Source organism: Gavia stellata, chromosome 6 (genome assembly GCF_030936135.1).
Source record: "Gavia stellata isolate bGavSte3 chromosome 6, bGavSte3.hap2, whole genome shotgun sequence".
NCBI lineage: Eukaryota > Metazoa > Chordata > Aves > Gaviiformes > Gaviidae > Gavia > Gavia stellata.
The window spans coordinates 21,559,506-21,573,275 of NC_082599.1; the positions used below are offsets into that span (position 1 = coordinate 21,559,506).

General features: G+C 41.0%; 1 protein-coding gene across 1 annotated transcript in view; it reads right to left on the reverse strand.

Moving 5' to 3' along the window:
- The window catches only part of PLXDC2 (plexin domain containing 2), a 283,797-nt gene that overhangs the window by 45,995 nt on the left and 224,032 nt on the right, over positions 1 to 13,770 (reverse strand). The window contains exons 8-9 of the mRNA XM_059818461.1: positions 13,298 to 13,393; positions 12,312 to 12,393 (exon numbers count right to left, since the gene is read on the reverse strand). Of these exons, the coding sequence (XP_059674444.1) occupies positions 12,312 to 12,393; positions 13,298 to 13,393 (178 nt within the window). The remainder of the gene's footprint in view (positions 1 to 12,311; positions 12,394 to 13,297; positions 13,394 to 13,770) is intronic.

The following is a 13,770-nucleotide window of genomic DNA, read 5'->3' on the forward strand; positions in this document are numbered from 1 at the left end:
AATCTGCATCAGTTATGAGCATAACTGTTGTCTTCAGGTTGTTCTGAATTATTCAGGAAAACAAAGCAAGGCATACATATGTAAAAGTGTGTGACTAATGCTACAGCTGTAAGAAAACTGGCTAGTTTCTGTATGAAAGCAGGATTCGAATTCAGTTGGGTAGATATCAAGTCTATTAATGGTAGGATAGGGATAGTTTTATTCTCTAGCTTGGGACTGCTGAGAACATCAGTGAGCAGAAAGGAGGGCACTGCAGAAGACTGTGTGGAGAAAGGAAACATGAGGAATGAAGCTCATAAGACAAAGTTGTGCAGTAGTGCAGGAAAAAGCTCTGCCCTGAGAAAGTATTCCACGTAGGTCTCAGGTAGTATGTGTCCATTTTAAGATACCAGCTTTGAAACAGGCAAGGGAATGATTCTACTCGAGTGGGTCCCACACCCTATCTAGTGAACTGGCTGGTCTTGCTCTGGTGTGTCCTAGGCCTCTGAGAGCTACTGCACCTTCACTAGAGTTCTGTTCAGAGACTGAACTTTTTAGGTTTATTTGTATTAATCGTAGGAATTGCACCAGACAATCTGTGCTCAAGGGGAATTACAGAAATTCCACAATAATTCCACGGAATCCAGCTGCCAACAAATTCCAGAAACTTATCCAAAAATGTAGAAAGGCTATTTATTTGCTATTTATCCATGTGTCAATCTCAGCAAAAAGTTAGTTCATCTGGCTGCAGGCTAACTTTCAATAAAACTTGTTAAGAGCTCAGGATCATCTAAGTTCTAGAACAGTACTTTTAAATGTACCGTTACGTACATTTTACTGATATGTACATCTTTACTGTTATGTATTTTTAAATATACCTTCAGGCTCACTGAAGCTTACACTGTCTTCTAAATAGAACTGCCATTCCACTTGAGAAGATCTATTACTATGATCTTGTGAGGCTTCTTTCATCAAACAATGCCGTCACTGGGCTCACTCTGGTTTGAGAAAATGCTTTGTTCTTTAAGCACTTCTGTGCCACTGTCTTTTCTTGCTTTACTCCTATCAGATTTGCCATGCATACAAAATTCTCAATTATTGAATTCTAATTTCCTAACAGTTTCTTGCAGTTCATGTGTTCAAATTAGCTTGTCAAATTAAGAGTGAGCAGCTTGAAAAGAATTTGAAGAAGTTGGGTGTGGAGCAATTTTCTGCTCAATAAAGTATAGATCTAGTTATCATATCATTCTTATCAGTAATATATTAGGGCTGACAAATTTACACAATCATTCTTGCTACATTTGTTGCCTTTGATTAAAAACAGAAGAAAAATATGTTGCATTTTAATCAGAGCAAACTCTGACAAAGGTCCAGAATTTCTGTTTCTCAGATTTTCAATATGATTACTCCATAATTGGAGAGAAACAGCATAGAAGTTAGAAAAATAGTACTGACATTACTTTTCATTTATCACAGGGTAAATTTGACCTAATTCAACAATCTGCTTAAGACCCAAGTGTCAGGACTCTGTCATGTTTTCATATAAAACCAGTCCAGCATAAAGAACTGCTGTAGTGCAACACAAATTCGAGAGATGGGCAGAACCTAGGCACATTTCTTTCACTTTGCCTGAAGCAGCAGTATGATCAGCAAATTCAGTAAATTCATTAAGTTATACACATTTATAGAACGGAATATATTTTACAGAATACACTATATTTTAAACCTCTAGCCCTTCTAAAGCATTTAAAATGAGATTTTCCTTGTCATTTGTATATGAATCTATTACACTGATTGGATTATATATGCTCCCTCTGGTGGTTTACTTAATCCATACAAATGCCTCATTTTTTTTATTTTGGAATTCAATGGCTAAGATGCTGTGGCCAATTTTGTAATAACAGCACACTACTGTCAGTCAGTGTTGGGTTATAAACGGCCTGAGCATAAAGGAGCAAGTCTTCCTCCCATCTTTCAATTTGGAATTTAAATATGTAATATCCCTAAAGTAAACAAATAAGGAAAATTAAAATAGTTAAAACTAGGAAGTATGTAAAAGTGAGCATTTGAATAAAAATTGAGCTCTACAGATGGTTGGTTATGAAAGTAGGGACAGGAGTAACAATATTTTCAGGCTCACAAGGTAAAACTCCCTTGCACTGTACTAAGTGCTTTGCCACCTTGCACTGCAATGCCCACGCTTGTTACCTCACCCATCAAACCAACAGTAACTTCAGTTCTATGCCTTCATTGTGATTTCTTTGCATAAGAAGAACTTTCAGAGATTTTGAGGAGTGTATTTATAACATAGAATCATAGAATGGTTTGGGTTGGAAGGGACCTTAAAGATCATCTAGTTCCAGTCCCCTTGCCATGGTCAGGGATACCTTCCACTAGACCAGGTTGCTCAAAGGCCCGTCCAACCTGGCCTTGAACAGATCCGGGGTTGGGGCATCCACAGCTTCTCCGGGCAATCTGTTCCAGTGCCTCACCACCCTCATGGTGAAGAATTTCTTCCTAATACCTAATCTAAATCTACCCTTTTTCAGCTTAAAGCCATTACCCCTTGTCCTATCACTACATGCCCTTGCAAAAAGTCCCTCTCCAGCTTTCTTGTAGGCCCCCTTCAGGTTCTGGAAGGCTGCTACATGGTGTCCCAGAGCCTTCTCTTCTCCAGGCTGAACAACGCCAACTCTTTCAGCCTTCCTTTGTAGGACAGGTGCTCCAGCCCTCTGATCATCTTTGTGGCCCTCCTCTGGACTTGCTTGAACAGGTCCATGTCCTTCTTATGTTGGGGGCCCCAGAGCTGGGTGCAGTACTACAGGTGGGGTCTCAAGAGAGCAGAGTAGAGGGGGAGAATCACTTCCCTTGACCTGCTGGTCACACTTCTTTTGATGCAGCCCAGGATATGGTTGGCTTTCTGGGCTGCAAGCGCTCATTGCCAGCTCACGTTAAGCTTTTCATCAACTAACACCCCCAAGTCCTTCTCCTCAGGGCTGCTCCCAATCCATTCTCTGCCCAGCCTGTATTTGTGCTTGGGATTGCCCTGACCCACATGCAGGACCTTGCACTTGGCCTTGCTGAACTTCATGAGCTTTGCACAAGCCCACCTCTCGAACCTGTGAAGGTCCCTCTGGATGGCATCCCCTCCCTCCAGCGTGTCGACTGCACCACATAGCTTGGTGTCATTGGCAAACTTGCTGAGGGTGCACTCAATCCCGCTGCCCATGTCACCTACAAAGACGTTAAACAGCGCTGGTCCCAATACTGATCCCTGAGGAACACTACTCGACACTGGTCACCACTTGGACATTGAGCCACTGACCATAACTCTTTGAGTGCGACCATCCAGCCAATTCCTTATCCACTGAGTCATCCATCTGTCAAGTCCATGTCTCTCCAATTTATAGACAAGGATGTTGTGTGAGACAGTGTCAAATACTTTGCACAAGTCCAGGTAGATGACGTCAGTTGCTCTTCCCATATCCACCAACACTGTAACCCCATCGTAGAAGGCCACCAAATTTGTCAGACATGATTTGCCCTTAGTGAAGCCATGTTGGCTGTCACCAATCACCTCCTTGTTTTCCGTGTGCCCTAGCATAGTTTCCAGGAGGATCTGCTCCATGATCTTGCTGGGCACAGAGGTGAGACTTACTAGCCTGTAGTTCCCCGGGTCTTCCTTTTTTCCCTTTCTAAAAATGGGGGTTATGTTTCCCCTTTTCCAGTCAGCGGGAACTTCACCAGACTTCCATGACTTCTCAAATATGATGAACAGTGGCTTAGCAACTTCATCTGCCAATTCCCTCAGGACCCATGGACGGTCTCAAAGCTGATCATCTCCTACAGTGGGTGGTTCTTCATTCTCCCAGTCCCTGCCTTTGCCTTCCGTGACTTGGGTGGTGTGGCTTGAGCACTTGCCAGTGAAGACTGAGGCAAAAAAGTCGTTGAGTACCTCAGCCTTCTCCATATCCTGGGTAACCAGGTCTCCCGTTTCCTTCCGGAGAGAGCCCACATTTTCCCTAGTCTTCCTTTTATCACCAATGCACCTATAGAAGCTTTTTTTGTTACCCTTGCTGTCCCTGGCCAGATTCAGTTCTATCAGGACTTCAGTTTTCCTTACCTGATCCCTAGCTGCATGGACAATTTCTCTGTATTCCTCCCAGGCTACCTGTCCTTGCTTCCACCCTCTGCAGGCTTCCTTTTTGTGTTTTAATTTGTCCAGGAGCTCCTTGTTCATCCATGCAGACCTCCTAGTGTTTTTGCCTGACTTCCTCTTTGTTGGGATGCATCGCTCCTGAGCTTGGAGGAGGTAACCCTTGAACATTAACAAGCTTTCTTGGGCCCCTTTTCTCTCCAGGGCTTTATCCCAAGATTCTGTACCAAGCAGATCCCTGAAGAGGCTAAAGTCTGCTCTCCTGAAGTCCAGGGTAGTGACCTTGCTGTGTGCCCTCCTTGCTGCCCTAAGGATCTCAAATTCCATCATTTCATGGTCACTGCAGCCAAGGCTGCCCTTGAGCTTCACATTCCCCACCAGCCCCTCCTTGATGGTGAGAACAAGGTCCAGCACAGCACCTCCCCTTCTTTGGCTCCTCTATCACTTGGAGGAGGACGTGATCATCAACACATTCCAGGAACCTCTCGGATTGCTTATGCCCTGCTATGTTGTCCCTCCAACAGATATCAGGGTACTTGAAGTCCCCCATGAGGACCAGGGCTTGTGACCGTGAGGCTGCTCCTATCTGTCTGTAGAGGGCCTCATCCACTCGGTCTTCCTGGTCGGGTAGCCTGTAGCAGACCTCCACTATAATGTCACCTGTCCCTGCCTTCCCTTTAATCCTGACCCATAAACTCTCGGTTGGCTCCTCATCCATCACCAGGCGGAGCTCCATGCACTCCAGCTGGTCATTGACACCCCCTCCTCGTCTCCCCTGTCTGTCCTTCCTAAAGAACCTGCATCCTTCCATTCCAACGCTCCAGTCATAGGAGCCATCCCACCACGTCTCTGTGATGCCCGTAAGATCATAGCCCTGCAGGTGTGCGCATGTCTCTAACTCCTCGTTTATTCCCCATGCTACGTGCATTTTCATAGAGGCATTTAAGTTGGGCCTCTGAGGAAGCTGACTTCCTGTCTGGAATCCCTTTGTGCTGCTCTTCAGGTGCTCTCCTGTTGACCTGTGATCCTCCCCTGGGCCCAGGGCATCTATTGCTGGCACTGACACCTACTACCTATTGCTGGTAGGAGTGGGATGGATTGAGGTTCCCATCCCCTGGCAACTTTAGTTTAAAGCCCTCTTCATCAGCTTGGCAAACCTATGACTGAAGATGGTCTTCCCCTTCTCTGACAGATGGACTCCAACAGCCCCTAGTAGACCAGGTTTCTCAAAGCGAGTCCCATGATCTAAGTATGAGTTAAAAACTTATAGATTTCAAGATTTTTATTTTTTTAAAGAAATTCATAGTTTTGGTAAAATAACCTGAAGGTCTTAGACCAAAGCATGTCGCAGCAGAAGTTGTTCACTACATGTTCACTGCACAATTAAGCTAATTAATCAGCGTGCTCAGCTGATGTGTATTTTTGGTGCTGATCTCATCCGTTGCCTTTCCCTGCTCTGTAATAGAATCTACAACCTTCACTAAGGTGTCAGCTATCAAATAAAAGATGAGGGAAATGTAGATACCAAACAGTAAGCTATGTGTTGGAGAAAGACCCTGTGTTTCTTATTCGGATTTAATTTTTTTCTTTTGTAAATCAGGGGTTGTATCTAGTCAGATTATATGATATTTATTTTGTGCTTTTTTTGTAATTCTGTATGGGTGGTGCTTTGCTCAGCTGATAAATATTTTAGATCACATAAGACTGTTACTTATACTACGATATTTGATTCAACACAGTTTTTATGAAAATAGGTCTTGTCAGGTGGGACATACAGAACAACAAACAAACAGAAAACCTAACCCTTTTCCTCTTCCTGATATTAAAATTTTCCAGACATAAACTCAGATTTGAAAGTTAACTGAACATGTTTCCAATTTCTTTCTAAAAGAAGAATAAACAAACAAGACATTTCAAGCTTGCCCAGAAGTTCAGAAGACAAATAATAGGCAACCTTTTTTATCTCAATTACCATAAGGGCACTGTGGAAAACTGTCACTTCATATTTCAACTGTAAAATGTTTTCTTAAGAACTGCAAGTGCCTAAAGATTTTGCCTTCCCTGCTTTCCAGCTAATCAGCATGGAATGCAAAACAACTTGTTTCTTTATTACCTGCTTAGATGGGAACAGTGATTATCATAATAAAAGATTAGAAGTATCAAGACTTAAATTGCATTATTGCTACTATTCCCAGACACATTTCTGATTTTTCACTTTGCTCAGAACACATTCCATAAAAAACAGCCATAACATTTTGGTTTACACAAGTAGTGCTGTTGCTGGCATATGGGATTAAGCATTGAAGTGAAATGTATCAGAAATGGGATTCTTTCATCTTTTTAGCTCAGGATTGTTTTAAGAGTACAAGCAGCTTCGGGAGCTGTGTGCACAGACATGGGCAGAATAACTCTGCATGGAGTGTCCTGGCTCATCACTACACACAGAAAGTCCAACATGGGAATTTGTGCAGCCTGTTCCAGGGCACTTTTCAAACTGAGTGTTTGCATTCCATGGGTAAATACCATAAACTGGTATGATTTCAAACCAGATTATTCAATGTATAGTCTGGAAAACAGAGACTCTTAAGAATAAAATTGCATTTAAGCACTTAACATGAGCAAGATCTTTTTGTGAACTGGGACTCCCGAAGCTGAATCTCTCTTGCCTTGAAGACCCGGGAAAGCCCTCAGCAGGCCTGCCTGGAGAGCAGTGGAAGGAGCTGACCCTGAGTCTCCAGGCAGCCACTGCCTGAGGGTAACAGAGCTGCTTTGAGCTGAAGCCATGCAAGGGGGTATGAGTTTCAGTGCTCAGGCTTAAGAACCTGGACATCTAATGGGCCACCCTTCAGGGGTGACTTGGGCTCAGAGGACCCACATTCATTTACCTCCTGTGCCTCAGGGGATTCTCTGATCTTTGTGAGACTGTTGTTGTGTAAAGGGCCGTGTCATGCATAATGAGTAGAGGAGCTTCATGGGCCTCAGGGACTTCACTGCTGAGCCCTGCTTAGACTCAGGTAGTTGTGGGTATTTCCTTAGACAAAGTATTTGAGCCCTAGAGACCTTTTTGGTCTTAGATACTTAAGTCCAGAGTTTGGTGAAAAGGTACTTTTAGTACTGCTCGTCTATTCTGCATAACTTCCCTTGAAAACCTAAGTGAGACAGCCAACAAAACACCCTTGTGGATCTAGCCATTAGGCTTTTGGGTGCCCTTGGCATAAGGCAGACAGTTTTGAGGATTTAAAATTTGACTATAGGTACCAACAGTGACAGCTGAATAAAACTATCATCTAAACTGTTCGTAGCTCTTGCCCTTAGTCCTTCAGTACTCCAGTTTCCTACCTCCAGTGTTGGGATGATAGTACCATGCTAAACTTGTGGGATGTTGCAAGGATTGGGAGATGCTTTTATTCTGTGTTAACGAAGCGAACGAGACACATTCAAAACCTGAGTCTCCAGCATGCACAGATTGCAAAAGTGTGCTCTTTGTCTGCTTATTTCTGAACTCACTGAAATATCAGTATCACTTCACTGCCGAAATCTGAGACTTTCCTGAAGTTCATCAAAAGAAAAACATCAATATCTACCAAATCTGAACATAAATATTTTCAAAACTTTATATAAAGGTGGCTTTTAAAAATTCCTTGATCATTTAAGCATCATATTTCCATTCTATTTCAGTGCCAACTCTTTCAAAGTTAATAAACAGAATTTATTTCTTGGGCAATTAACTTCAAATATTTCCAAGGGAACTCACTATTTCAGTAATTCGAGCAAGTTGTACAAATTGAACCTGTAATATAACAGCAAAGTTGCCTTAAAGCTTCCAAAAACTTTCCTAGAAAATGACATCTCTAACATGGAGGCTATACCAAGTGCCCAGAGTATACAAACATTTTCAGAAGCATGAAAAGATGATATAAACAGATCTAACATTAATGAATTCTCCCATTTTTTACATGCTGGGAAGTCAGAGATAATGAGGAGCAAATAATCCAAGTTTCAGCCACAGATGTTTACTATGAGGCAGATGCCACATGTTTCTGGCATTTTAGAGACATAGATCTTTGTGTAGGAGAAAGCTATGATACCATCTTAGCTTACATATTTATAGTTAGTCTTTTTTATGTATGAAACAGTTTTACTTATGGAACAGTTATGGAACATACATAGTTCAAAAAAAAATTAGCTCCTAGAAGGATCCTCCACCTGCTGAAGTCAGGAGAAAATCATGTGTCTTTGCTTTAGTCATGATGAAACTGTATGACATATGTCATTTTGGATTTCAGAGTGGATAGTTTGATGATCCCTTATGAAAAGGGAAACTGTGATTTAAACTTGCAGAAAGTGACAGGAATAGAGGATTTTGCTCTGAATCACCTACAAGAAGAACCTGCATCTCCAAAGACTGCAGAGTTTGCACAGCAGCTGGGCTGAAGTTACAGGTAGGAAACAATCCACTGTTGTAGAATAAAGTTATTTTCTTTCCAACACGGATTGCCCACATGGGGGAGTACAGTTATTCTGCAGTGGCTCTGCTGATCAATTTTCCTTGTGCAGTTACAGATTTTATATAAACTTCCCATTTTTCCAACAACTGTACTTTTTTGTATGAATGATTCAATATATGGTTTAAATTTTATGCAAGGAAAAAAAAATACAAGATGCTGTTTTTGGTAGTAATGTTGCTCTGGCTAAATGGGGTCATAACTTCTTGAGAATAAAGGGTTGTAGACTTGGTGTAGAGTTTTGTTTCCTGATGGATACGTGTTTGCTTGTTACCCACACGGAAGTCTGTCTGCTCTGGGAGATCTCACTTTAGAGCACTAAAGTGCTACTGTGGCTCTGTCTGTTACAGCCATATCTGACCCTCATTGCTCCCTAACAGTCTCCTCACTAGCAAAAAGGCATTCTCCCTCTGCAGAAATCGGAGCACTAGATCAGTCGGTAGATTATTGCCACACTGGAAACCCGTCACTATCAAGGTCAAAGCCTCTTTCAGGCTTTTGCACCAAAGGCTAATTGCCTTCCCTACCCTGGGCTCTGCCTACAGCCAAGACAGACAGCTTTTGGTTTCTCATCTCCCAGACCAGTGTGCTCAGTCAGCTTTGCGCTACTCCGGCATTACCCCTAAGCATCTGCTTCTGCTTACTTCAAAAACCCCTATGAGCACTCATTTGAAAGTGGACTGTAAATATTAATTTTCTTTGTACTTTAAGCACTTCTGAAATGTCTAAGTTAATACTTCATGTAATGCTTTGCCCTTGTTTTTCCAAGCAGATTTTATCCTGCTGCAGCAGAGCAATGTACATTACAACAGGAGATAGAAATCTAAGTTGATTTACAAGGCTGGTGACTGAAGAGCAGTGACACACAGAAAAAGCTGGAGCACTGCGATGAAAGAACTCACAACTTTCCATCCTTTATGATACTTAACCAGGATAGTTAAGTTTTCTTGTTGAGCAAGGGCTTTATCACATGCAAAAAGAACATTTTAACACAGCGAGTTTGTTTTTGAGGGGAGCAAAACCACAATGTGGTACTGAAGTAAATGATTCTGAGTACTGTCCTGTGATCCAGACATCTCCACTGAGAATGTGATAAGGATTTTTTTTGTATCTCCCTAAAATGAATAAACATGCTGAGGAACAGCAAGGTAAAAGAAGTGAGGCACTGGACTAGAAGGCAGGTGAGAGTATCCAGAACTGGTAGGGAGCAGAAAATTGTCAAAGCTGAAACAGGGATGAGTCCTGATCACAATGATCCTGAAGTGTAATGTACCCTAACTAAGTCTTCACATTCTGGAAAGCAAGTTGCCTCTTTTCACAAAATATGTGTCCACTTATTATTTCAGATCTGTTTCTCTGTAAAACTGAATTAACTGAAATGAGCTGCTCATTTCAGAAGCTGGAGGAGAGTGGCCAAGAAACGCAATGGGGCCTGAGGCAGACATCATCACCAGAGCCAAGTTTCCAGAGGAGATAAGAGTTTAAAAAATAAGGTGTAAAATCTGGTATAAAATTAGGAAGTTCAGGGGACTGGACCATAGCCTCAGAGGTTTTCAAGACCTGGCTGAACAAAGTCATGGACAAACTGGTCTGATCTCACAGCTGGCCCTGCTTTGAGCGGGAGGTTAAGCTAGATGACCTCTAATGGATCCTTCCATTCTGAACTATTTTATGATTCTGTACAGAATTCTCCATTTGCTTAAACCTGACTGAATATCACTCATCTTTATAGATGCAGACTGGATGCTATGACTGTTTTTAAACTATTGAAATTCCCGTGTAGAGGCATAATGTTAGTTTGCTTTTCTGAATCCATCTTTTTTTTAAGGAATCAACTCCAGTTCCTGCTTTTGCTGCTAGTCAATGTCCAAACACACCCTGTATGAAATGACAGTCTCACTACTGTCAGTAATGGGCTAATTAATAGCAATAAAACTGTGCAGTCTATCTGCTGCAGCTTGTCAAAGGCACAACTGTGCTGCAGCGTCGAACCAGCTGTTTTTAGGAAACAGTGCAGAACTGCCTCACAGTGGGTTCATCTTTGATTGCAGTGTGATCTTCACAGGCAAAATGAATAGCAAGATTTTTTTCCTGCGAACTTTAATTGAATAGAAATAGGTGTGTTGAGACTGTATATTTTTCAGCAGTAAATAGTGCCAGTTTGTGAAGGGGCAGACACAAATTCACCTAAATACATGAAAGGGAACATAGTGCAACTACACGCCTGGGGTTTCTTCCTCCTAAAGGTGAAGGATAAAACTCTTTGAGTTCTCCACAGTGAATTTGTGCCTCAGTGAGAGAAACAGGTTTTCCAGCAATTCCAGAACTCAGGAAACTCAGTTCTAGAGAAACTATGGAGCAAAACAAAGGATCTCAAGGTTTTCCTGTTCTTCATAAGAGGTCTGAACTTTACCATCTCTTCAAATCTTACCTGCTAGAATTGAGTTTATCCAAAGAGAAGTGAGAACACTGGCCACAAAGCTACAGACCTTGGTCAAACCAAAGCCAACAGAGTCTCAGTGCTACAACATTTATTAATGGAAGTAGAATCAAGCAATGCTTGAAAGAAAGAAATTGGCTAAAACAAGCAAGGTCTCTTCATGTTTGCTTGGAACACTTTTCTGCAAGTATCCTTACTCTTGAAGATGTTTGATATGTTTCCTGTGAAACAATTTAATTTAGCTCTAATGCTACTGAAGAGTTTTTTGCAAGACAAACTGACAACAAAGTGAGTTCTCAAATGACTTACTAAGGGAGTAGAAAACTAAGAAAACATAATAAAAGTGACCTGAAGTTCCTAATTCTGTACCACGTTCATTAGCTATTTATCAATTCTTCAGCACGGTATGAAATTATTACATTGTTTTAGACTGCTAATAGCATTTTCTCCTTTCATTATGCATCCTTTTTATACATAACATTTCTGAACCTAATAACTAGGGTTGAAAAACACCACAATAATAAATACCTATTATGATACTGTATTTTGTGCCAGAGAACTGGTGCTAAATAAATTCTTGCTATGAAGATCAATGAAGGTCAGCGACTGAAGAACTTTTTGGAAAAGCTACAGCCGCAGAGTTTCCATTTTGCTGTCTGTGCTCCAGCTGCTCCTCAGATTCTAAATCACTCCTGCTACTGACTTGACTGTCCTCGTCAATGTGGCAGTGAGAGGCTGAGGAGCCCCAATGTACCCACTAAGTATAATGAGAGGTTAAAAGAGAAAAGACTGAGTCTTTGGATATGTCTGTCTCCCTACTGTTAAGACCACAAGTATGTCTTTATAGTTACATTACTACCCCACGTCTCCATGTGGTTAAATTATTTTTGATGAAGCCAGTTATATAGGGAGAAAATATGAATTTTATTATGATTTCTACTTCTTGTTCTCCTTCAAAAGGATTTTAAAGTAGGGTTAAGGAAATAGGAACAAGGGCTTAAGTCCCAAAACAACTGTTTTGACCGTTCTTGCATAATATTCTGGCTGAAATGAAATGGGACAATGATGTGTTGCTAGTGATTGCAACTGAGGTGTATGTTTGTGTGAATACATATATATAAGACCTAAATATAACAACCCTTTGTACTGAATAACTGATGGGCAATGGTTTTGAATATCCCTTGAGCACTGCTGCATACCTATGCAAAAAAGAAAAATTCTTTTTTTTTACCTTTGGAGTTTACTGCACCAGCTGCAGTTGAAACCAATCTGGGCAGTGACACAGGGACCACAGCTGGTAAACTGGAGACAAGCTGAGATGTAGATAAACAAACACAAATTATTACATTAGACTCACAAATAATTGTCATAAAAAACACAAAAGAAGGATACATCTTCTGATAATATATACTTAGGGACTCAACAGGTTCCCACATGTCCAAATTAAGATACTAAAACCAGCCTATTACAATGCATTGCACAACCATATGCACAGAGGTATATTTTATCTGTAGGATTCCATTTGTAAATGTATTCCCACTTCCACAACTGTTCATTCAGCTTCATTGCTAAATTTTTATCTTTCTGCTTAATATTAAGTATTTCCTTAACTTGCTTTCTTTCCTGGCTCCAGTGTTCCTTTGTGTTGCTAACATTCAGACATAAGCAGATAATAAGACTGACAGAAAAGTGTGCAAGAGCTGTAATTGGATTAGAAAAAAGAAAAATAGCTGTTTCTGGTTTTGTCACAGTAGTACAGCTGGCAGTTTAAGCCGAGAGATTTCCAGACAATGTAGTTTTACCTTGGACAAAAGAGGCAGATGAGCTGTAAAATGTGTTTGGGGATATTCCTTTGCAATGTGATGCACAGGACACAGAAGAATTTGTGTTTGCCTTGCAAGCATGAAAACTGTTCTTTTTTTGTTGAGGAAACAAATTTAAAGGAAATATAATCATTCTTCTGAAAAAATGCTTTGGCACAGATTTCATTCAAAACCTACTGGGAGCTGTATAACTATAAATTAACTTGAGATACATGAAGATGCACTGGACAATGCATCATCCATCTGGGAATAAATCTGAGAGAGGATAAATGAATCTGTCCATAATTCCAAGTCCACAGATAAAACAATATATTTAAAATTGTGTATGTGTTGCTGGGAGTGGAAAGCAGCTCCTTCCCAGATCTGGCTCCTGCCCATGTTATGTTTTACTTACTTGGAAGAGGTATCATTTCAACAGCTGAGAGGTTGGTAATCTTTGACATCTGTAGCTCCACCCTGTGGTACTCATAAATTGTTCTTCTACGGACATCTACCAGGAAAGAAAAATAAAAATATTTTCACACTTTACTATTTTTCAGTCTGTAGATTGTGAAAAATAGTGGTTGTAATGATTGCTCACTGTTCCTTAGGTGCACACATGACACCAATTTTCCTCAAGAATGTATTTTTAGCTTTAGACACCATGAAGGAACATGTAAAAGATATAAACAGAGAATTTTTCACTTGTGAAACCATCAGAGCTGACAGAATAGGTACCTATTCCTGGTAAAGGATTATGAAAATGCTGAGTGTGCTCTCAAGCATCTTAGTCATTCATTTAGGCAGAAATTGTAGAGAGTATATGGTCAGACATTTTAGGGTATATTTCAGATGCTTGCTTTCCTAAGACGTTTCTCAGTTTACGGA